At 39.0% G+C, this 27,102-nt stretch overlaps 1 protein-coding gene across 1 annotated transcript in view; it reads left to right on the top strand.

Annotated features, from left to right (window-relative positions):
- The first annotated feature begins 1,749 nt into the window (after window positions 1-1,749).
- ets1 (v-ets avian erythroblastosis virus E26 oncogene homolog 1) overlaps window positions 1,750-27,102 on the top strand; it is a 48,675-nt gene continuing 23,322 nt past the window's right edge. Inside the window, 4 exon segments of the mRNA XM_084409015.1 lie at window positions 1,750-1,863; window positions 1,869-1,910; window positions 3,833-3,931; window positions 11,651-11,792. Coding sequence (XP_084265141.1) covers window positions 1,765-1,863; window positions 1,869-1,910; window positions 3,833-3,931; window positions 11,651-11,792 — 382 coding nt within the window. The 5' untranslated portion in view covers window positions 1,750-1,764.

Genomic DNA, 27,102 nt, shown 5'->3' on the forward strand with positions numbered 1-27,102 from the left:
CAGGTGGAGTCTCTCTCCAATACACACATGAATATACAAACACACACACACACACGCACACAGGTCACGGCCACCCAGGCCTCATAATTTTTTGCTCATCTGGTCAAAGTAACGCAGCTGTATTTAGGAACCAGGCAGGATAAATAGCCTCTTTTCTCCTATCCAGAACTCATCCTCACTCAGCAGCACATCATCGCTCGGCCTGAAACTGGCTTCCTCCCACCAGCAGCATAAAGAGGGACCTTGGACAGTGCGTCCAAACAAAACCGCTCCCTAAACCTCTCCCTGCCCTCAACCTGCTGGACAGACATGACCGACCGGAGGAAATCCACTCATTGTGACCCCCGGCCGTCTCTCTCTTCCTTTTCCTCTCTATATGGACATTTTCCTCCACGCCGTCACATCGCGGGCTGTTGGACACCGTCAGCCACTGGCGTACGAACTGGGAAAAGTCATTCGCTCCACTTCCTCTTGAACATTTGTTACGCCGTCAAGCCCAGGAAGAGCTTGTGTGAATAACTAATAAACACTAACAGCTCATATCATGTCTGTAAAACAAAAACAGTTGCTGCCTTTAATTTGTAAGTACAATTAACTTGGATGTTTGTAATTTCAACTTAAATTACATTAAACTTATTTAAAAAAAAGGTGAATCTTGGATAACTTATACATTTATAAAAGTTAAAACAATGTAATGTTGTCATAAAATATTTGTCATATAAGTTTTTACAGTGCAAGTAAAATGTGACTAAAGTTGTTTCTACGCTTTGTCAAAAGTATCTTGTAGAAAATGATTAGGACTTTTGCTAACTTAATTTTAAGGTGATTTAGTTGCACGTTACTACATATACGTAGTATAGTAATAACAGTAAATTATGCATAATTACAACTAACCCCAAACCAAACCATAACCGTTACTCTGTATAGTTAATAAATACTCGGTACTTATTTGAGTATGTAACTACATTACCTTAAAATAAAGTGTAATATATATATATATATATATATATATATATATATATATATACACTACTTTTACTACTAATAATACAATTAATAATACTTATTATTATATTACTTGATATTTTTAGAGTATTTTAACATTTTATTTTTAATGATTTAAAAGACTCAAAAACATATGAAACCAACACAGACATAATTACATTTAGGAACTTGACAAATTTACAAAAAAAAAGTTTGAAACTATATATATATATATATATATATATATATATATGGGTATTTCCCAGAATTCTCTGCATATACATACATATATATATATATTGAAGAGTTCAGATGCAAAAGCCTCTAAGTGCCATCTGAAATTTACTTCTAGAATGATCATTTTTATCAAGCTCGTATATTTAAGTTCAGTAATTTCACTTAAATGACAATTAATAGGTCATTTTCATTGCTATTTAAGTGAAATTACTGAACTTAAATATACAAGCTTGATAAAAATGATCATTCTAGAAGTAAATTTCAGATGGCACTTAGAGGCTTTTGCATCTGAACTCTTCATATATATAAACTTTTTAGGCAATTGACTCAAAATGTCAATTTAAACGTTCATTAATGTCATTTATTGTGGTGAATCTGAATATGACAATTTTGTCAACGAAAATGTGATTTAAAGAAAGAAAAAAAAAAAAAAAACGGAAGAAAATAAATCTAAAGTCAATATTCCCATAAGCATTGTTCTCATCTACAGTCTCGCTCCCCACATCAATCGCTGGACACTTGTTTGATGTGGTAAAGTCCTGAATGTTTTTGGAGAGGAGCGCAGACATTGATTGGAGAGGGTGGGACTCCAGCAAGTGCGCTTTATCCTTCCTCTCCAAAGACGATCCAGGTACACACCGATCTGACAGCCCACCGCAGACAGCCTTCAGCGAATCCACCGAAGAACGGTAAGACAAAAGTCTGCTTTCATTCCTCTACTGATGTTTTGCTGTAGTAAACGGGTTTATAGTACAGTCTCTGAGCGCGTAAAACCATCAGGCACTCGTGCGCTTCGCTCTCAACTTGCTTTTTGGATCAGGATGAATCGCGCCGTTTTTCACAAAGCTCAAAACTGACACACTGTGAGGAATCTGAATGTGACGTTTTGATAATAATAACAGTCTTTTCATCTGAGAAAAGTTTATTTTTGAACGTTTTACAACTTTTGAAGTCTAATATTTGTCTTTGTAAACTGTATGAAGAAAAGGGAAAGATGTTTTTCGATTTTACATTCTGTATTCTGTCTGTTTAAAATGTTATTAAAATGACATGGAATTGATATAAAAAGAATTTGCATAGTTTGTAGGCTACTAACACAGAAAAGTTAAATTCTGACATTCTAAATTAGTGACATTAAATAAGAGACTGTTGTGGTAACCTCGGGAAGATCAATCTGTGACAGTCAACTCAACCTTTGACTGAGAGTCACATCAGTTGCCACACTCTCTAAGCACTTCAAGATGTTCACTCTCTCTCTTACACACACACACACACACACACACACACACACACACACACACACACACACACACACACACTGCTGTTTTAGGTGAATCTTCAGTTGTTGGCCAGCTTGTCCATGTGTGCATCATGAACTCCCTCCAGAAACTGAATCCTCACAGCTGGGCTCCAGCTCCCGCTCCTGCTAATGCCCAGTTACTCTAGTAAAACAGTGATAACGGGGTGGCAGTAAGAGGACACTGACAGAATGAGAGGGGAGGGGGAAGAAGAGACATACACCAGGCACTGGACTGTCTCTGAAGAGGTCAATCTTTAGCATTGCTCTACAATTTAGCGACTTTGCCATGATAAAAAAAGCGACTTTTTTGACTGATCTGTAGCCAGATCATCATATCATACTCCTTCCGTTGTCTGACAGAAATATGTAAATGAGAACAGCTTTATTGAACATTTGGATATACCCTATATTAGAGTAAAATACAGTATGTGAGCGCAGAGAGAAAACAAATGCAGAGAGTTGGCGCATTACGTCATGTAGCGTCATTTAACACGTCATTTTTCCATTGAAAGTAGGTGGCAACACTAGTTACTATTATTATTTATTACTACTATATTGAAACCAATTAATCCTTCCATATCTGGCTGTTTTGATATTATCAGCCGATAACATGCTTGGTGATGAACAAGTTCTATTCTGTTTTAAAATTTGTGAGTGTGTATTTGAGTAAATATTTAGGCTAGTTAACTGTTTATATGTGTATATTTTTAATTATTTTAAAATTTAAATATGTATATATGTTTGATATCCCTTTTTTTTAAATGTAAACTAAAACAGATTACAGGTTTGTGTCCTACAGGTGAGTATACAATAAGGTTTTCTGTTAGGGTTAGGTTATAGTACTGTATTTAAACCCTAAAAGAAGATTAAGCAATGTAAGATAGCTAAGCAAACTTCTGTCGGGATCAGCCACTAACGACCCGTGCCAGCTTACCACTATTTTTATTCATTTATTATTCTTTTAAAATGGACAGAGTCACTAAACAATTGCACAATCACCAAGTGTTTTCTTTTGCTGTCATGTAAATATAAAACGCATGATGACTTTGCTTTGATTCATCTGATCGCCACCCAGTCCGGTTGATTAAGCAATGTAACATTGCAATAGATTAACGCTCTATCGCTTCTCCATCAGTTCCCACCCTTCTGCTGCGTTCGGGTCGCCTCGTGTCATTTATATGTTTGAGTGGCAGGTTATTACTGATCCAGGTTAACCGCACGCCTGGCGGAGGCTTGTCTCTTGGATAAACAGTGTGTGATGGATTGAGGTCCGTGCCCTCTCGTGTGGTCATGTGTGTGTCTTGTCCGCAGGCCTCCATCACTGCAGCTCCAGCTCGTAGAATGAGTTACTACTTGGATCCAGTTTCCTCCTGTCAGGCTCTTCACCCGCCTGACTGTCTGGGTGTAATGGTAAGACCCCTCAACCTTTCTCCATAAATCACCCCTGTTTGGCCTGATCTGCCCACCACACCAGCCATGTGTAAGAAGCAAGTGAACACACACCTCTGTTTGAAGGATTGCTTGACTCTGCGTTACAGCAAACATACACCCAGAATCTGTTTGCATGATTCAGTTCCAGTTAATCGAATGTATCAAGTCATCAGCATTCGTGGCGTAGTGTTGGTTAATACAAACATTCATTTCCACTCGTTCCTCTTTTTCTTTTGTTTATAGTGATGCACTTACAACGGAAGTGAATGGCAATTTTAAACCTTGAAACTGTAGAAAATATAATAAATTAAAATAGTTTTACAGCTCGAATAATACATTTAGTAAGAATTAATTTCATTTTCAAGGACAGTTTCTCTTCAGTTACCCTCTTTCGTTTGTTCTAGTTTTCCCGCCACTACCAGTTGTCATGGATACTCATTTAACAAGCACACCTGTTTGTAGTTAAGTTTGTCACTTTGAGTTCCTCTTTTCCTCAGTCATGTTGGTGCATTGGACACTGTTTCATCTGTGGTCGTTGTTATTGCATGAGTTGTCTTTATGTTAATAAATCAAATTATATTTGAGTTGACTTCGCAGAGTTAAGGTACGTTTACACGACAACGATATGCTTAAAACGGAGAAGGTTTTCCTTTGAGTTTTCCTTGTACAGACGACACCATTGTCAAAACGATCCCCATTCACATGGATCCGCGAAAAAGACTAAAAACGCTGAATTCTGCTGCCAGGCCATTAGATGGCGATTGAAACACTATAGAGATCTTCAGAGATTCGTGTTTTTGTTGTTTACACGGGGACCGTTTTCAAAAGTTTGCGTTTTCAGGCAAAACGCCATTATCGTGTAAACGAAAGGCCAAAAGGCATAACATTTTTTACGTTTTTAGTTGAAAATGGTGTCGTGTAAACAACCCCTTAGTGTAGCCTATGTGTAGGCATTAATTAAATAATCCAAAAAATTGGCACCATTCACTTCCATTTTAACTGCATATTTGTAATCTTGATTTTTGTTTGTTGAAAAAGAGGGACGGACAATTTTCTTTGGTGTAATCAATGCCACAAATGCTGTCGATTGAGCTTAATGTGTATTGAAAATTCCTAATTTAAAGCATATATTTATTTTATGCATTATGTCACAAGAGTGATATTCTAGCCCTGTCACTTCACGTTTCTTGCATTCACGGATTTCATATGCATTTACCAGAGCAGATGCAAAAGCAGCAGACAGGTGAATAGCAAAGGTGTTAAATGAATGTGAACCCAGGGGTGACCCCAAATCTGCCCCTGAACGCTGAACATTGTTTGAACACAGACCGCTGCGCGTGGCTCGAGCGCTACGGGCTTTTCTCGATGACAACATTTAAATAAATGCACAATACACAAGGTGCAAGAAGAATTAGTATGGGAATGCTTAAAGGGAAAAACATTTACCTCCTTTTAACCCCCATCCACCCCGTCTAGGGGTCAGTGGGGTCGAGGTAGTTTGTTGGGCGCTTGTAAAAAGGGAACATTTTAACAGTCCTGGCGAGGAGTCAGACGGGGCATATTGGGATTCTGCGCAGGTGAGTGCAGAATCAAAGGTGTCTAATAAAGATTCAGGGAGGACATTCAGCCATCAGTATGCACAGACAGGGCTGTTAGTCTTTGAGCCGGAAAGGGTCGCATGCTAATCCACAGCGACTCCGCGTTCAGCTAATCTGCTCAGGTGGCCTCGTGGCTTTTGAAATCGAGACGCTTGTCTCCCTCTGTGGTCAAAGGCTACGCGGAGGGGGCTTCCCTCCCGGTTCATTCATTTACATGCGGCGAAGAAGAAAAGACATTCTCTGATCTCCTCTCCCCTCTGAACATCCCCTCCACCCCTCTCTCGCTCATGAAGAACCTGAGGAAGACAGACACATATTGTTTGTGTCATTAGCACTACAGTCTAAAAGAACAAGATTGCCTGGCGTTACCGTTTCTGCTGAAGTGTCTGTTAACGCGACACACTTAATTTGTCTTGAGGGTCGTACGAGAGCATTCTATAAAAATCCACTTCATCACGAAATCCACTCTTCAGTTCAGACGCGTCACATTTGCATTCAGGTTCTTTGGGTTGCAAAGCACATTGTACAAATAATGAGTTACCTCATTGTGAACTGCATCCAAAAAGCGTGCAAAAATCAATCAATCAATCAATAAATAATAATAATACAAATCGGAAATAAATAGTGTTTCTTTCACTTGCATGTGCATTCTTTCACTGAAACGGATGGAACACATTATACAAAAATCAATTTACATCAATGCTGCCACACCACTACTGCATCTATAGTGCAAAACAGACAGAACAACCACTGGAGTCTTGAATTCTGATTCAAATGAGTTCTTTTAAGTCTGAATGACGTTCCTTTCTCACATCAACACCGTAGTATAATAGGCTATTCCAACAGAGTTTCCAGCACTACTGCATCTACAGCGCGAAACAGACAGCACAACCCTTGCAGTCCGATTTTTAAATGAATCTTATGAGGTTCTTCTTATTAGTGGGACAAAAAACACATACAGCATATGAGCGGCTTCCCCGCCATTGACAGAAATTTCCGGCAATCCGTGTTTCACTGTTATACTGTAGGGGGCGCTATTACACATCTTCTGAAAGAGTACAGAATCTCTGGATCAAAAAACAGGCGAAGAAGAAGCAGAAACAAGTGATAGAAGATTGCTTACATACATGTAAAATAACACGACCATCAAACATTAAACAGCATATAAATTAAAAAGCCTAACGTTACAGGATGAAATGTCGACCCAGGAAGAGCTATCGGAAGCTTTGGGGGTGTTGATGGACTCGATCTACTCCATCTGTGTTTTGATCATCGTTCTGAATCTTAGTCTTTGACAAAAATTTTATTTTCTCAGCGTTTTGTTCAAAATGTTGCTTTTTTATGAAACTTTCATAAAAAATCCCCACATTCAAGTGTTGATAAAAAAAAACTAATGTAGAGGCTCAGTTCTTTCGTTTGATATATTGCATGTTCAGTAATTCATCAAACAAAATATTCTGAGGGCCATGAAACTTTTGTGAAAATGATCAAAAATGAATGCACTATAAGCCCCTTTCACACAGAGATTCCGGAAAATACACGGATAAAGTGACCCGGGTTTGTTTGATTTGGGTTCATTCACACTGCCAGTGATTTTCCGCAATCAGAAAGTGCGACACGTGACATCGATGCGACTTGTAATGTCTCAGCAGTGTCTTCAGTTTGCTTATGAGCTGCGATTTCTCTCTCGTGAAACCACGCTTGTGCATTTTTTTTCTCTGATTCGATAATAAACTTGCGCATTACGTACCGTTTCAGTAGCTGGCGAACGATCCCGGCTTCAGCGTCATCACTACGACACGGGATTATTGCGGCTTTTGTTCACACACAGCGCGCGTTCCGGGACTGAACACGGCAATGTTACTAGGTCCCCAACCTAACCCGGCATCGATGCCGGCATCAATCCCGGGTCGTGTTTGCGTTCACACAGAAGGCGTTCTGGCAATTTGCCGGGATCATCGCGCTGTGTGAAAGGGGCTTTAGTGACGCAATGGCGCTTTCCCTGTCGGGTAGAAGTCTGCAGGGCTTCAGTACGGGCTCAGCAATCGTGCATCGAGGACACATTTCTACCGCAAAGGGGGCGCAGGCGAGCACCCTTCTGAAACTTAAAATGACAAATGGGACATCCAACGGTCTGGCAGACTTCATGATCACGCGTACGCATCGGCCATTGTAAGTCCACAAGGCTGTAAATGCATATGAAGTGTGTATTTGGGACTGGGCCAAACAGACAGAGCAACCAGTGCAGTCCGATTCACGAACAAATTACTTTTATGAGTCGGTTCTTTTAAATGAATCAAAAAGCGTAAAGCTCAACCACTGTAGTGATTCGTATGAAATGGTTCTTTTAGCGAAATAAAAAAAAAAACAGCACAACCAGTATGACTCTTACAAACTCGTTCTTTTTAGTGAATCAAACACGTCCCAACTAACTCAGATCTAAATTAGTGTAGTTACTGGTTGTTTATATGACAATGTGTAGTTAAAGATGCATTTCATGCATTTGGCAGACATATTCATAGCGACTTGCATTTGCGTTTTTGTTTTTAAGCTGACCTATGCATTTTATTACGTCAGTATTGTTAACGCAAAATTATTAGATTGCGTTCATGCTGCCTCTAAAAAAAACTGTGAAAAGTTTTGAGTACCATACTATTTATGCCTTAGACAGTTCTAAATGAACAGTTGATGGATCTGTTAAAGAATCTGAATCATTATGGAATCGGAACCACAATCACCAAATTCTTTCCGATTCCCATCCCTAGTTTTCTCTTTCTACAACTTGCATTATCTTGGCTCCCTGATTTAGCCATGTCAATGGGGGCAGGGCTGGCATTGCCCTTTGTATCCCTCCTGTTCCTCATAAATCCTCCAGCCGTCCTCCCGGCTTCCTCCGTCTCTCCCTCAACCATCATCTATATCTCTCTCCGCTCTCGACTTCTCGTCTCCAGTCCCCGTGACTCCAGCGGTGGACTCTCAGACACCCAACCATGATCCCCTCCAGCCCCCTGCCAATCCTCCACCGAGCACAGCTCTATAAAGCAGGACTTGGCTGATAACCTCAGTCTTGCCTGAACAGCAGCTTTATCAGATGAGCAGTCAGTCAGGCTGAAGACGCTTCCACTCACTAAACACAGCGCTGGAGACTCGGAGACCAGCGGATTCTGGCACCTCACACATCTCTCATCTGTTGAAGAGCTTTATAATAGTGCACATACTTTCTCTTTATTCTTGTCTTTACATTCTTCAGTATACAGGGACACTTTTATCCATCTCTTATGCCTGAAGATTTAGATATAGTTCACTTGAAAATGAACTTATTTTAGGTAAATGTGGACTGGGTTTGTCAAGCTCCAAAAATTACCAGAAAAGCAGCATTAAATAATCACAGAAGTGACACATCTGATCTGTGACTCATCCAAATCTTCAATAGTTTCGTGTGATGAAAAGATTGGAATATTTGTGGTTATTCATTGAAAATCTTGACGTCACGAAAAAGTAGCTGAACGAATCATTCTTTTTTTTTTTATCCAGTTCACAAAACTGGTTCAAATGACTAAATTGAGTTAATGATCCGGTCACTGCATTTAAAAGGACACGATTATTAATGAATGTGTCTTAAATGTTGGTCTATCGTATGACTTTAGATGATTTTCAGTATGCTGCAATACTTTTAAAACTCCAGTCTCTTATGGTGATATGGTTACACATTGCTACATGTATTTTGTACATGTACAAATTATGCATATTTACAAGGAACTAACCCTAAACCAAACGTGGTGGCTAATTAATATTACTCAGTACTTTTCTGAGTAAGTACAATGTAACTACATCACTTTAAAATAAAGTGCTACTTCATTCTCAGATTATTGTGATTTCATGCACTGAAAAAAGTGTAAGAAATTGTTGTAAATTTCACAAATAATTACAGGGGGGCGGAGCTTCAAGAGCTCGTGTCCTTTCACCTCACACACACATGCACCGAAACTTTTAGCCTTTTATGTTCAAACCGGATTCAGACAATGATGCAGAGACTTGAGAAGAAGTGACAACATGTAGAAGCAACAAGACATTTCTGAATGGTTAGTTGATTAATTTATGTATCTTATGTGTAGTTATCTTCTAGTCATTGATTAGCATATTCTGTCTTGATAATCTATAAACCGCGTTCCCGGGGGCGGGGTTTATGCAAATTTTAGGGTTGGTGATGTCACTAACCCAGGAGGAATGTGGTGTAGTCTCTACCAGCCGTTTGTTGCAGTCTTTAAAAAGTGATTTCTTTAAAAGCAAATATCTCCCTTTGCTTTGAACTTTGAGCGTTGTAACTTTGCAGATGTTGTTTATGCTCAAACAGCAACATTACACACTAACTAAAGTTAGAAAAGTGAAATCATAATCAACCACCCCTTTAATTTTACAGTTACACACAGATGCTCTAAATGAACTAGCCATGGCATCTGTGGCAGGACACACGTCAAATTACTATTTGCAGCGCAACCAGTCATGCTGAACACTTTGGTCTTGATAAATCATATCAAAGAGAGCTCGCAGCTTCTTTGGAATGGAAACCTCTCTTATTTGCAGACAGATAACATTTCAGACAGATAAATCTAGAGCAGGCGTATGCGCTTGCCCTGCATTAATGCTGATTTATTCACCACAAAGATGCTTTAGATATGCTGATACCAGTTAACCTGTTCCTGTACCCAGCAGCTCACAACATGAATCAAAACCCCACTGAAAATGGGACATCGTTTTCGAGTCATGCGTGTGGCTCTAGATTGCATATCAGTTTTCTAAAGCAGAGTGAACAAGAATGCACAATAGTTATGCTTTGGCCACAAAAACCGCATTGTTTCGTCAATCTTAAACATTCTTTTCAAGAAGTTGACCGAGACTGTCAACAACCCAAGGACAATGAGTATTTACTGTACACTCACAATCTTCTACACAATTACATGTGATGGCATGTGCTTTAGGCCAAAGGAAGTTGATTCGACTATTTCAATGGACCTTTATGTTACAAATTGATTTGTATGAGGTATTTTCCCTTAGAATAGGCCGTATTCAGAAAACATCCCGCAGATGAAGAACTGTTCGAGGTTGGCTGGATGTTTTAGTGCACAGCATGAATCAACAATTAGCTTCTCCATGTTTACTGGCTTCTTTACTGGTGTATTAAAGGCCAGAGTTGATCCTTGATCAGCATACTTTCTGTAAAACAGTTTAGACTCATAAATAATCAGCCATTGGTTTTGTTTTGAGTATATCATGAGAAATCAAACTTTCCTCTGAGATAAAAGAGCTTGATATACTATGAAAACATACAAAATGATAGAAATGTGGTGGACTTTGTTTTAGGAAAATGAAATCATTACAATCCGACTTTATCTGTTGATGCGCCAGCACAGATTGTTACGCGCAAAGAGCCTGTTGTTGAAGAAAAGGGCGTTTGAACACGATATTGGAGCTGACAGAAAACCCTACAGCCGACATTTACATATGCAAATGTTTCTTAGAAAAAACAAAAAAAAACAAAAAAACTTCACTAACATTATAAGAAGACTTCAGGAAAATCCAAAACTAAACAAAATGTGGTATGACCCCAATAAGGAACCGGTTGACTCAGCAGTCCTCTAGTGTGTCTCTTTCTTTTCGTCTCTTCTTTGAGCGTCTGACTTCCCCTTCTCCTGGCCTGACGTCAGAGTCCCACCGAGATCAAACGAGCGAAAATGCTTCTCAAGCGCTTTGCCTCAACAGAAACCCAATCTGTCTCAGGCCACACAGGGAATTTCATATGTAAAAATCTTTGCTGATCACCGGTGGCAGTCGGTCATGAATGAAACCCCTTGAAAGACAAGAGGGCTCTCTTGTCTTTCAAGGGGTTTCATTCATGACCGATTGCCACCGGTGATCAGCAAAGATTTTTACATATGATTTTGACATACTTTCAAAAAAGAAGTTAAATATATATTTCCATCACGATTCTGTGCTTGAAGTGCTGCAAAGTTAACCGACCATCTCTGTGGCTTTCCCAGTGAAAATGAGCATCGCAGCTTTATTGTTTGCAGTAGTTTGTGCGTCTGTTTTGTCTCTGTAGAGGACGAGTGGCGGGATGGCAGTTTCCCTGGTCCCACACACACAGTCTCCTGCAGTTTTCCACCCGGCTCCACCCAGACCGCTGTACGCCCATCACATCACCCTGCAGGAGGTGCCCAACGGACCCGAATACTGCCAGAGCGGTGAGAGACCTGCTGGGATGAGTGTGTGCATGCAGGATATAAAGGGGAACAAGGGCAACTCTTACCATATATTTTCTGAATTATTAACCAATGATGTTTGGACAGTAATCTTCACATCATTTAATATTTTATACTTTGTGTATGATTTACCTTCTGAAGTGAACATTATACAGTACCGGTCAAAAGTTTGGAAACATTTCTATTTTCAATGTTTTTAGAGGTCAGTAATTTATTTTCTCTATTTTTTTTATATATTTTTTTGAAAGATATTGATACTTTTATTCAGCAAGGATGTGTTAAATTGATTAAAAAGTAATAGTAAAGATTTATATTGCTAGAAAATATTTTTATTTTGAATAAATGCTGTACTTTTAAAAAATAAATTTCATCAATGTATCCTGAAAAAAGCATCACAGTTTTCAAAGAAATATTAAGCAGCGCAACTGTTTCCAACTTTAAAAATAACTGAGTTCAAATCAGCATATTACAATGATTTCTGAAGGATCATGTGACACTGAAGACTGGAGTAATGATGCTGAAAAATCAGCTTTGCATCACAGATATAAATTGTATTTTAAATTATATTCAGATATTTTAAATTGTAATAATATTTCACAGTATTACTGTTTTTTTTTTCTCTGCGTTTTTGATTAAATAAATTCAGGCTTGATGAGCATAAGAGACTTCTTTCAAAAACATTAAAAATAGTAAGGTTTCCAAACTTTTGACCGGTTCTATGTGTGTGTATATATGTGCATATATATATATATATATGTTAAATTATAAAAAATGTTATTAATTATTTAATAATAATTAATTAAAACAAGTATTTAAATATATTATTTGAATTATTTAAGATATAAAATATTTATTATTATTATTATTATTATTTTATCTTATTCTGTTATGCACAATTCATTGGTTCATGTCATTTCCAAATTTAAAAAAGAGGTCTTATTATATACTTGCTCTACTTTTAAAACTACTTCACAAATCTCTCTCTATCGGTCCAGTCAATTCCTGATCGATAAAATCACTCCATCCAACACTTAATCTCATTGAAGATCCCGTTTCACTGTAAAAGTATACTCATATTTGAGAAGTGAATTGTGCTGCGAGTTTCACGCCGCTGCACGGCTCAGAACGAGGTCAATACACTCTTGACACAATATAAAGTTGAGGACTGTTTGGCGTAAAACAGATCTTTGAGTGTGCAACTGTGCAACGTGCATGTGCGCGCAAACACACACTTCAGTTTTTGAGGAGGAGGAAACTGTGAGGCATCTGGTAAAAGCATCTCTTTGGGGGTCAATGTCCCTGTCATCCCCCAGAGAACAATGTTTTCTCTGCCACACTCAGTGTGTGTGTGTGTGTGTGTCTGTGTGTGTGACGTTAGATGGGGGAGGTGACTGCATGCTCTGGATTTTTTGTCCTGGACATTTTTTTTTTATGTTTATTCAAAATGAGTACATTCCTCCCAGTGTTTGACATCAGCCTCCCTGCTTTTTAAAATGCTGGAAAAAGTGGCGACATGCACCATCTGTATGTATAAATGTGTGTGTGTGTTTGTGTTGGAGTGGATACAGCAGTGGCACCAACTGTCAGTTGACACCTCCCCAAACGGGACACAAGGCCACAAGGGTACAAGGGCGCAAGGGCTCAGTCCTTTTCCCAAGCCTCAGGGCCCCTCGGGGAGCGCGAGTGGGATCGGACCGGGTCGGGTTTGATGGGATTTGCTGATGTTTGTTGCTGGAGACACTCACTAAAAGCCTCCAGCTTCGCCTGAGTATGTTGCACCATCATAAACATTGTCAACTGGAAAGAAACGACCTCTTGAACTTTTCCTCGGAGGTGATGCGTGTGAGGGCCGAGCGCTGCGAACGCTCTGATGTTCGGTGTTTTATTTAATCCGACGGCCCCGTGTGTTTAGAGGGTTTTCAGGAGGCTGAAACATGCCAGCAGAATCCAGAGATGCCGTTTCTCGGTTGTTTCTTTAGTCATGGGTGAGGCACAGTTTAGTCAAGACTAAACCAGCGAACGAGCCTGTGTGAGACGGTAACCTCAAAACACACTCTTGAACTGTCATCCAAGCCACCGCATGCAGAAACCGTTGGACTGCGACAGCTGTTAGTCAGACTGAAACCTCGTCTGGAGCCGTTACTCTGACTTCTTACCTGATACTTTCATCTAAAGTCATCAGACATGCATGAAAACAGTTGGAATAATGCAAACTTTGTTTTTTTTTAAAGAAATGGTTGTTACTTTAATACACTTTGTGTTGGACCATTAAGCGTATATTTAAATACACGACATACAATAGTAATCAGAACTTACATTAAAGTATGTTTTAGTTTCCCAGTCAGTACGTTTGTATGTTTTAACCATTTTTCAAAGTAGTGTTGTCAAGTCGGTACTGAGTTTTAAAAAAATGTGATGATACCAGCATTACCCTCTAGCCTTTTGAGCGCTGTTGAGCGTGTTCTTAAACACCTCTGATTGGTCATTGTGTTCACGCACTTAATATACATGTCTGTGATTGGCTACAATGATCAACGCTTCACCGAGCGCTTGCACAGATTCACTCGGCAGCGCTTGAAAGCAGGCATCTGTTAGACGGAAAAGACTAGGGGTGTAACGAGACCCTCATGTCACGATTCGATACATATGACGACGATACTGAACTCACGATATTATATTATTGCAAGACATAATATAAAAGGTTAACAAAAAATGTGCTGTTGATTAAAATGATAAAAAAGCTTGGACATGGTGCTGGAAACCCAAAGCACAGGACAATAGAGACACCAGAATAACAATATTCATGATTCTGAAGCTGAAAATACAGAGTTATTTTAGACTAACATGTTTGCATTCTGTCACTGACTAGATATATGTAAAATAATGTAGGCCAGTTTTTACTGGTAACATCAGACATTTGGCATTATCAGGACCCACTGCTTTATTATACATTATATTCAACATTATATAGTAGTTTAATGCAGTACTGACACTAAAACTCTGTAAACTTGAATTTCTTCTCATACATAAATTGTAATTTTGAGTGAACAATACGATACATATATATATATAAAAAAAAAAATATTGCGATATATTGTCACATCCCTATCAAAAACGTTGATTTACAACATGTTTTTGATGAGTTGATAGAGAAATCCTATAAGAAATCGAACGGTTTAATCTAAGACGCGATTATGAGTTTGTAACAACATGAGGTTGAGTAAATGATGACAGAATTTTCATTGGTAGGGGTGAACTATCCCTTTAAATATATCATTTTAAAGTATATTATTTCCATTATAAGGAGTATCCTTCTTTTTCACAAGGAAAATCAGTTTGTTATTTTAATACCCCTTTTTCTTGGCGTCGCCACACTGAACCGCATTTGATAACTAGATTAAACTCCAGCGCAGCATCAGTGATTTGGCTTCCAATTGCTTTTCACCCATCATTTGCTAGAATTGCTAAGCATTTTGCAATTGTTTGATGCTCTCACTGCTGTCCTCTCCCATAGAGAACGAATGTCTCCACTTCTTCCACGCTGTGGTCATGCACGGTTATAACTAAATCGGTGCCTGACGTTATAATGTTAAGCGTTACCTCAAAGCTGACAGGCTGTTGTTGGCTTTTTCATTCCGTAGGTATGTCTGTTTTTCCACAATTTTCATGACAGCAAATATCTAGCAAGACCAAATGATGTAATTTCCAATAAGAAAACTGAATTATTTTGACTACATGACGTATTTTTTCCTCTGTCACTGTTTTGTACGATCCAATCACATGCGCCGACTTATGTTTAATGAATCAGTGCCATATTGTTGCATATAAGGTGGAATTTATTGCATGATTGTTGTAACAGCAGTCCGGCCTCTGGTCTCCAGGTGTGCCGTGTAACACACATAGACACGCGCAGACGCCCACACGTGTTCAGTGAGCTTCAGCGCTGCTGTTCTTGTCCTGAATCTGCAGGCTTTCAGCGCAGGTGCAGGCAGTTACACCCGACACGAGCTCTAAACGGCTTTTGCGCACTGCACATATGGGTCCTGTATGTGGAGGGAGAAAACTTTCTGTTGCACCTCAAGTCCATCAAGAAGGGATTGTTTTTCTGTACTATATGGTGCTTTAGTAGACTTTATTTAGCATGCAAGCAGCCATGTAACACAGTAGAGTAGACTCTTGCTCTGTTCAGACCAGATGTGAATGATGCTTGTCAGAGAACACACAGTGTGCTTCCAAAGATAAGATATGCAACCATTAAGCAATAACACTTTATTTTGATAGTCCACTTTAGACATTCTACTAACTATAAGTAACTTTGCAACTACATGTCAACTAACCCTCATTAGAGTATTAGTAGACTGTCTGCTTAACATCTGCTGACACTTTATTTTGATGCTCCTCAACAGATTTTCTACTGACTATCTAACTTTGCAACTACATGCGATCTTGTTCTACAAACCCGAACCCTAATTTGATGTCACATTTAAAGTTAATATATTTTAAATGTAGTAAATCCAACTACATCAATGCAAATATGTGATTGCAAAAATATTTAAAATACATGGCCATGACATACAAGTTTCAATAGAAATGACATTAAAGTGTATTTTTGTTTCCCATTAATCATCAGTACACTCAGCAGAACACTTTAGCCATATTTCAACGACAATAGAAATAACGATGAAATTACATATAAAGATGTACTGAAGTGCTGAGCAGAGCTTAACCTAAGATCTTAACTGTGTCTCATAAAATGTATTTTATTTCATATTAGGAAAGAAACAAAGAAAAAGTATTTTATTTTATAAAACATATTTTCAGTATGCTAAGCTAGTACGCTGAACAGTTAGCTTGCAAAAAAACAAAAAAACAATTTCACACCCGATAGCTTCGGATAACTTTTCGGATTTACAACCACTTCTCTAATTCAGACTTTGTTGATCAAATTACACTGACACACAGAAAGACCTCTGACACAAATGTACACTCTTATAAATACACTTTCTCACAGTTCCATCCATTAAAACCACACGAGCACATCAGCATGTGTGTGTGTGTGTGTGTGTGTGAGAGAGAGATAGAGAGAGACATTTGGCCACACTGACAGCTGTGTTGTGCAGCTCTGGCACCTCTGGCTTACATTGTATATGATTTGACAACTGGACATTTGAATTTAGGAAAACACTGCAGAACTGAGATTGAGAAGTGTGTGTGTGTGTATGTGTGCGTGTGTGTGTGTGTGTGTGTGTGCGTGGGTGTGTTTGTGTGTCTACACGCATTGATGATGTTGTGTGGAAGCACCTTTCAGTGTGTGTGTGCGCGCTGAGCCAGTATCTCTGTATATAGATGTGTGTGTTTGGAGGAGAGAGCTGTCTCTGATGAGGGGCACGTCCTCGTGGGCCAAGGCCCATTTTTTCTGGGTTAAAATAAACAGACGACTGGCGGGGGTCTGGGGGTTATGGGAAAGGAGGAAACCGTGATGCTAATCAGTCCTACACACACTTCCCCCAACTGTAAAACAAAACAAGAGAGACAGAGAGAGAGAGAGATAGTTTTAGCTATAAGTGCGCATGAGCGAAAGTTTAGGACTGCAGCTCCGCTTAGCAAGGTCAAGTGTCGAAACCAACAGAGAACCGGTTCCTCTCCAAATCATTTTATTTCTTCATTATGATTTTCGCAAAGCCGATCCATGTAACATGATGTTACAAAATCAAATGTTTAGGCAACAGTTACACAAGCAGAACATTCAATTTGCATAATTAAAGGGACAGTTCAGACAAAAAGGAACATTTGGTCATAGACTCACCTTCGAGTTGTGTTATCTGTGGAGTATCAAGGATTGTAATGTTAAGTGTTAGCGTGTTTTCTATACAGAGAAAGTCAATTATTCATGTTTTTAAAATGTAAAAAGCACCATAAGTACCACATTACTTCAATGAGGAACAGAGAAAATCTAATTTTGTGGTTGTATTGTCGGGCAGGTGCTAGTGATGTCGAAACTTGTGTGTCGTTGATGTTTTAAAGGCAATTTTAAGCGAATTGAGTTAAATCTGCTTCCATTGTATGGGATAAAACAGGTCGTGCATACTGCGTAGATCTTATGTTTCACATGTGAGAGAAACAAGGGTGATTTAATGAATACAGTGTTTTAAAGGCACACGGCCTGTGTATCACTGCATTCCTGCAGTATATGATGGATTCAATAAGACAGCCGACCTCTGACCTCTCAGATCAATGGACTGAGGAGCGGCAGCACTGCGGCCTGCTGTCAGTCGAGTGTGTGTGTGTGTGTGTAAAAGAGAGAAAGACTGGGGGGCAGAGACGTCTAGAGAGGGGAGGAGGAGACGGGGCGAGATGGACGGATGTAATTTAATTTGCCACACAATGGGGTGAATAGCAGACACGTGGTGGAGCTAATGGAGGAGAGAGATGTCCTTTTTAGCAGTGCTAATTGATAAGAAAGAGCTTAGCCTTTGTTCAGCCAGTTCCCCATCGGTAAAAACCCCCATCTGCTTTCCAGGGTCCTCATTAACTGTTCAACACACTCACTCATGTCTGGTTCACTATCTTTGTGGGGACTCTCCATAGACGTAATGGTTTTTATACCGTACAAACTGTACATTCTATCCCCTTACACTAACCCTACCCCTAAACCTGCCCATCACAGGAAACATTCTGCATTTTTACTTTCTCAAAACAACTCATCCTGTGTGATTTATAAGCCTTTTGAAAAGTGGGGACCGCTGGCTGGTCCCCACAATGTAGGTGATCTCAGGTTTTACTATTCTTATGGGGACATTTGGTCCCCACAATGTAATATAAACAAGGGCACACATTACACACACACACACACACACACACACACACACACACACACACACACACACACACACACACGTTTTATATTTATATGTGTGTGTGTGAAGTGTGAATGCCACATTGTTTAATGATCAGTATCACTGTGAGAAAGTCCCAAATGTTGCTTTTGTATTGCAGCATTACAGTAAATAACACAGGGTGAACCGTGTCAGCTATTTAGCAAATAAATATACATTTTAGATACTGTTTAAACTAAACATTAATTTAATTTAATTAAATTAAATTAAATTTAATTTAATTTAATTTAATTTAATTTAATTTAATTTAATTTAATTTAATTTAATTTAATTTAATTTAATTATTAATTTAATTTAATTTAATTTAATTTAATTATTTATTTTTATGGACTATGAATTTAGTTTTGTTATTTATTTTATAAATTATAAAATAAATAATAAATAAAAATATTATAATTTACTGTTTACTTTTAATTCATATAGAAAAAAAAAATTGTGTGGAAACGATTTTCACTCAGAAATTACTTGTAAATTTATTTTCACAAAGAGTTACAAAGAATTGTCAAGTAACATTGAATAAAACGTGAAATTTTGAGGTAGAAAAACTTCAAACAAACACACTTCAATAATATCTGTTCGAAAAATCTTTTCTTTTTTTCTGTTTTTACAGTGTGGTATAGAATTTGAACAATTCACTGTTTGAACTGTTTTTACATTAGTGTCATTTGCTAGAAAGCTCCAAATATAATCAAGCCAGTGCCTCTCATTTTTAAGGTATTTAATGTACTTTTTTTTTTTTTTTTTTTTTTTTGTAAAAAATAAATAAAAAAAATACCATAATGCTATGACAGATACAAGTTATTCCTAGCATAAAGGCTATTTCATGTCATGCATAAACTCTCCCTGTTAGCATCTATGGCTTGTTTGTTTCATTATTCTGATGTTGTGCCGCTCAACTCTCACCCAGCCTGATCTGATGCCTCATAACTGTCGAAACCATGACAACAGCACAGTGGAGATCAGAGAAGCTGTGTCTTCCACCAGAGAGGGTGAAGCTTCATGATTGAAGCTTAATGAAGTCCTTAACACAGCCTGACTCTCTCCTCAGGGTAAATTCCCATACAACTATGAAGAGTTGTGAGGCAAAGCACATGCTTCCAGTAAGTGTGACGGGCCAGAGAGAGTTTTTCCTTCGCTGTATCCTGGAGACTGCTTGTTTTGGGGAGTCAACAACTTAAGATGTCTCTTGCGATCCAAGTTGGAGAATGAATGAATTTCAGTTTTATGAATCAAAACCAAAACTCCCTCGTGTTCATGCAGAATGTCTTATAATTCCAGAAGCTTTGGCTACCTACATTGTAAAGAGTGAGAAGCTGTGTTAAAGAGCAATTTTTACCTAATTTAACCCATACAAATTATTATTTTTTGTTGCTAAATTAATGTATTTAGGTTGAATCCGTGATGCAATTTTTATTTTATTTATTTTTTTACTTAAACTAAAAATTTACCTTTTTATGAACAGCCAATAACTTATTCTGGTCAGGACCGGTTGGTAAACAATGATTTTTGCATTTACAAGATTTTGCATTGTATAATTCAGTGGCCAACAAGACAGAAGAAACATGGGACAATGATTTCATTATTCACATTAGGATATCTGACCACTGAATTAAGCAATTGGCCATTCGGCACTACAATTGAAACCTTCGTGGATCATATACACTACTGGTCAAAAGATTTGGAATAATTATGATTTATGTTCACCATCAAATTTATGTTATGAAAAAAAAAAAAAAAAAAACGGAATTATTCCAAATTTAAGATTCAAAGAATAATGAAGATTATCTCATAATTTACTCTCGCTCAAGCCATATGACTTTCTTCTTTCAGGCAAATACAATCAGAGTTATATTAAATAATAATCTGGCTCTGTCCAGCTTTGTAATGGCATTGAGGAGAGCCTGAGTTTGAAGCTCCAAAAAGCGCATCCATCCATCATAAAAGGGTTTCCCTTTATTTTGATGGTCCCTTTAACACATTCCATTGACTATAAGTAACATTGCATCTACATGTCAACTAAATCCCATTAGAGTATTAGTAGACTGGTAGGGTTAGGGTTAGAATAAGTTGACATGTAGTTACTTATAGTCAGTAGAATGTCTGTTAAGGATCATCAAAATAAAGTGTTAGCAGATATTAAGCAGAGAGTCTACTAATACTCTAATGACTGATAGTTTACATGCAGTTGCAAAGTTACTTATAGTCAACAGAATGTTCAAAAGGGACCATCAAAATAAACAAAATATCCATATTTAAAAACTTTATAAACTATAATTACTGGCTTCCGCCAATGGCCGTACGCACGTTCAACAGAGAGTCGAGTCCCGGCATAAGGGTGACCTCTGACCCGACGTATGTCGCAGCTCCTCTTCTCTTATATCGAAGTCCTCCGACATTTTTCTTCTTTAAAACTTCTAATTCGTGAACAGCGTTTTGTTTTGCTCTAGTCTCTGAGCTTCTGCTCTGCAGTGATTATAGTTTATAAAGTTATAAACATATATTTCTTACAAAAACGCATCACTTCGCTTCAGAAGGCCTTTATTAACCCCCTGGAGCCGTATGGATTACTTTTATGATGGATGGATGGATGGATGGATGGATGCCCTTTTTTTTACACTATTCAATGCCATTGAAAAGCAGGGAAGAGCCAGGATATTATTTAACACAACTCTGATTGTGTTCGGCTGAAAGACGAAAGTCATATACACCTAGGATGGCTTGAGGGAGAGTAAATTATCAGATAATTTTCATTTTTGGTCGAACTATTCCTTTAATAGATTCAAAAACAGCCATGGCATCCAATCAGAAATGATTCAACAGTGTCAAAAGAGATGATTAAACTGATATCAAAATAGCAGTGACAGAGTGCAGGCTGAAAGTATGAGAAGAAAAAGGGCCACTCAGCAACCTCTGGCTCTGATATTAGTCAGCAACCCCATTAGTCTTAATGGCCGCCTCTGGGCGCAAGGGAGCCTGGTCTATCCTTTTAAAAGGAGCTCATTAAGACTTAAAACAAAGCGGGTAGTAAGGGGGGGTCGAGCGGACGAGTGAATGAGTGAGTGACAGAAGGGGGAGACGTGAGAGATCCCTCCTTCCATTAAGATCCCTTCCCCCTTCCAGCTCTCATTGACGGGTTCTTGCGACCACAGAAGCCTCATAAAGGCTCAGCCATTTCCATAATCGCTCATATCTGTCGGATGAAACACTATCCAGACGGCTTAATGGACACTCTGTAGAATCCCTGTTTCAAAATCCATACCTAATCAATAACGCTGGCTCCCCGGCCTCTCAGCAGCACTTGCAGATGTGCACCGTCGTACTCGCAGCCTAGTATTGACCTGGCTAATAGGGTTATTCTGAATACAGAGACCTGAGCTGGTCGCATTTCTTACATCAGGTTTCCATCGCTGAAGCTCTTTGTGGAAAATACGGTAGGTCAGAATTAGTTTTACGGAAACGCAACAATCGGCGATGACGTGGCTAAGTGTTCTAGGCAGCCGTTCCCACAGTTGTCAAAACCGTTGGGCTCCACTTAGGAAACGAGCGGATCAGCACATGAAATTGCTAAGGCAATCTGTTACCATGGCAACTAATTAAGTTAAAGCAGTCACAGGCCCTCATCCCTCCACCTCCATTCACCTCCTTTTAGACACGAGTCAATCTTTCCTCAAATCCATAAGTAGGGTGATTTGATTAATTCAATTGAATTGCAGCTGTTCACAACGTGAATCAAAACCAACCGTATATACACTCATTGAGATTTGAGCACTGTTTTAAAGGGACACTTCATCCATTTGCATTAAGCTTTGTATCGTTAGAAACCCAGTCATATTTTTGAATGGTCGTGCATTATTCCCTCATTTTCCCCTGAGACGGGAGAAATACGGATTTCAGTGTTGCAGTTCCTGCTTATAATGTTGTAAAGACCGTCATTTTGCGTCATTCTAAGCTGGAAGTCCCATATCTTTGTAGAGGGGTTGAGACTACAAACACTCATTCCTCATTTTTCCAGGGGGTGGGACGCACTCACGCTACAGACCTATTACAGATCAGTGTGTGGGAATAAAAGCAATATCCGCCATCTTGTTTGGAAGCTAAGCTAACAGGCGCTGTGGGGCCAGATGTGAGTTACGACAATTGCGGAAGGTACTCAATATGATATGGAAGAAGCGGATTTCGAAAGTCTGATGCTCGAATCAGATGTCCGTGGCTATCTTTACGAGCTGCAGTATAGCGAAGAGCAGCTGAGGCTGATGGAGGAACAGGAGGCGGAGGCAGAAGACCTGCCTGTCGCGGACGAGGAGCCCGGAATGGCTCGAGCTGGGGCGGACTGGTGGTGCCTGTGCTCCAGAGATAGAGTCCGTCTGCTGCAAAGAATTTCAACGATGCCAATTTCTCCTGGACGAAATCTCTGAATCAGACGAGGACATGGACGTTTGTGTGGTGAAAATTAATGGGAGTGGCTTGCGGAGCTGTGCTGTGTGGTGCGTTGTGGGAGTTGTTGTCCTCCATACAAATGCGCCATAACGTTACTTGCTGTCTTTCCTCTGTCAAGAAGGCACCAAATTTGAAATTTGTGTTACATTTCGACTACATATATGACCCACTTTCAATAAAGAGTAATGTTCCTTTAAAGAGCGGCAGTTATGCAGTTATGCTTTTCTTGTGTAGGACAGGTGTTTGTGCATGTAAACAATTAGCAAAGTTACACCAAGTCCATGCCAAAGAGTTAATTTCTCCAACAGAAAACATTTGCCTGAAATGTCTCGTTTGTAGGCCTGACATTATTTCCATGACTTATACGTCACCATGTTGTACATGTGCCTACTAGCTGCTTTGACCTGCCCAAAAAGAACAGTTGGGTAGATTTCGCTATTTTAAGGAGATGCTGTTTTATCACTGCAAGGGCAGCAAAGATGGTATGAACTTCCAATACCAATGCTATTATACACCGTAGATATAATAGTTCACAGCTGCTCATGAAGCATTGGCAGCTGAAACGCACCGGCTATGGTAAGAGGCATTACACAGACTGGACCAGCTGACCAATCACAACAGACTGGACCAGTTAACCAATCAGAGCAGACTGGACCAGCTGACCAATCAGAGCAAACTGGACCAGCTAACCAATCAGAGCAGACTGGACCAGCTGACCAATCAGAGCAGACTGGACCAGCTGACCAATCAGATCAAACTGGACCAGCTAACCAATCAGAGCAGACTGGACCAGCTGACCAATCAGAGCAGACTGGACCAGCTGACTAATCACAACAGACTGGACCAGCTGACCAGTCAGAGCAGACTGGACCAGTTAACCAATCAGAGCAGACTGGACCAGCTGACCAATCAGAGCAAACTGGACCAGCTAACCAATCAGAGCAGACTGGACCAGCTGACCAATCAGAGCAAACTGGACCAGCTAACCAATCAGAGCAGACTGGACCAGCTGACCAATCAGAGCATATATATATATTTATTTTTTATTAATTTGTTTATTTTTAAGGTTTTTATTAGAAATGTAGGCCTCCAAAAGTTGTCAATGATTCAAATCCCTCTCTGTGGGTGTGGCGAGAAGATCCTCTGTAAAAATCCTGGCTTGGATTTTTACTGATCTAGTCAAGGTGGGCAGGAAATACGCTGAGGTGTTTATGAGGGCAGGGTCGAAGTTATGAGAGCACTCGTTACTTTCAGATCATTTGCAGACTATTAGCCAGACGGGAGACATATCTTTTTATCCTCTTTAGTTCCTTGCATGATTCCCGCGCTCCGGTGAGAGTTCAACTGAGCATAGCATCAGCCATTCACAATGACAAATGAGATACTAAAACACGAGCCAGCGCGGAGTACACTGTTTATCAGTGTTTTTAAATAGACTGAATAGTTTTCTTGTCCTTGGCAGCTTTTCCTTGAGAGAGTGAGGTGTGTCGCAGTCATCATTTGGAGGTCAGCTTGTCTTGGCTTTTAAAGAACAGCACATGCAAGTACATGGACGTTTGTGAACTATTATGGTGATATGACACTTTCAGCAGTAGATTGCATCAGTGGAGTTAGGCAACTGTTTTCATTAAGATGAAGAAATTGCTCAAGACTATTCACACAGAAAATGGACAATATGTGATCTCCGTTTCTTTGTGAAACTGCTCTCTTTGTCAATATCAGCTTCTCTGTGTGTAACAGTAAGTGAAATGAACAAATGGGAAGTTCCCAGTACTATTTAAGTGGCCATTGTGCCCAAGAAATGAGCAGACTCGATTCCTGGTCAGATGTAATCACAGCTTCATGATCCCTGATGACTGTACACAAATGCAACACACCGTCTCATTGGTGGAGCTTCACTTTAATGCAAAAAGAAAGGGGGGTGATGCAAAAGCCACATTTGAATATGAAAAGGGTGTTTACACAGATGTTTTTTCATGCACAGTGGTGGCATAACTGTACTGTGCATTACTGTACTGTATTTACAGTTATGCTTATTTACTATGTCCTATTTACACATGACTCACAATCGAGGAAAACCATGTATCAGAGGCTGAGTGCTGAGTCTTGTGCACAGCCAAAAGAAAACAAGATGTGTGCTGATTGTTATGACTGGTAAATGGTCACCTTGCTCTTAAAGATGCAGAGCTAGAAAAAGAGTAGACAGTGCTGGCAGAGACTGAAAAACAGGAATTCATAATTGTCTACTTTATGACCATCTTTATAATTGTTTTTACTTACCAAATATATTATATTGTATTCTTTTTTTTTTATGACTGTGTGCATTTGTGTGTGATTGTTTTTATTATTATAAAATTATACATAGCCTTAAAAATATGAAAGACTTCTTGTTCATGAAGTGGAATCCTTCCGATAGACGATAGCTAATTATAATTCAAAATATAATATAAAAATATTGTATTAATAAAAGTTAATTATTAAAAAAATATATATATATATAATAATTTTATTGGATTTCCGCTACACATTGATACATATTTAGGACAGTTATTATTGTTGCTGAACTGTGAGCATTGAGCTCACAGCTGATTAGTCTGTTTGGTGAACGTTTTGAGATGACGAGCAGCTTCGACGCTTCCAGTGCCGTGGCGTCGCGTGCGTCGCGTGCGTCGCGTCCAGGGAGAGACAGCAGAGAGTGAAGTGTAATTGAATTGAATTGAATCAGCGAGTAACACCGCCCCCTTTACGCGGGGATCAGCCTCTTCCGTGCCGCACACAGAACCGCCCTGACCGGGGTAACTAACAGAGGAGAGGGAGGGAATGAAAGACTGATTGAGATAGAGCGGAGGAAGAGAGAGGGAGGAAGAGAGACACTTCAATACTTCAGAGGTCGGATCTTGTTAAGGGAAAACCTGTGTTATTTCTAAGATACTCCCGGCACATAGACGGACTTTTGGAGGAGACGTTTGGGACTAAAAACATACAAACAGACTTTGTACACTGAATGCGTGACCATGACGGCAGCTGTCGATATTAAGCCGTTAACTATAATAAAATCTGAAAAAGTAGACGGTAAGTAGCCTACGCTTTCTCATTATTATCGTTTTGACTTTGCATTGCAAAACGCGTCAACGTCACTTGTCCAGTCAGTTATGAATAACTTTTGTGCATGATGTCTTGCCTTTGTGAAATGCATTGGAATCGAGATACAGATTTGATGTCAAAGAGAACATTTCCGAAACTCGTTGCAACATAAAATGTGTTTGATCAGCTAGTGATAGACAGGTATCACAGCCTGCGTGTGGCGCTCCAGATGTGCCAGTCATTGATTTAGTGCTGTACAAATAGTCTTTATTATGTGATATAGTACTATTCATCAACTTATCCCAGATTTGTACCCAGATAAGTGAGCACATGTAGTTTACTCATTGGAAAGCCTAATTTCAACCAAGTCAGTGACTATATGTTTTATATGTGGTCACAATTATAACCGGTGGGAAAAAAAAAGCTGAATAAGACCCAATAAAAAGTTGCATAGAATAGGCTAACATAATGTTGTACTGTCAGGCAGTTTTTGCAGGTATAAGTAGTTCAAAAAGATATTGATGGTGCAATAATGATTATTATTATTTTTATTTTTTTTACTTTTTTATATTTAATGTAATAATAGTAAAAAATAAAAATAAAACAATTATTATGTGAATCAAATTATTATTATTATTTTTTTTTTACTGGCCACAAATGTGACCACTGATCATGAGGCAGCAATTATAGATTATCCATACACTTTTAAAATGTTATAGTAATCATATGTGTTGAATAATATGTGTATTATAACATGCTTTACAAGATGCCTCCTTTTATGGATATTCCTGATTGCAATTAACAGCTCTGGTCATGTGACTACCTACACCAGTCTTGTAAACATGCTGTTATATACAATTTTTGTCAATCTTCAC

This window comes from Rutilus rutilus, assembly GCF_951802725.1.
Source record: "Rutilus rutilus genome assembly, chromosome: 5".
NCBI lineage: Eukaryota > Metazoa > Chordata > Actinopteri > Cypriniformes > Leuciscidae > Rutilus > Rutilus rutilus.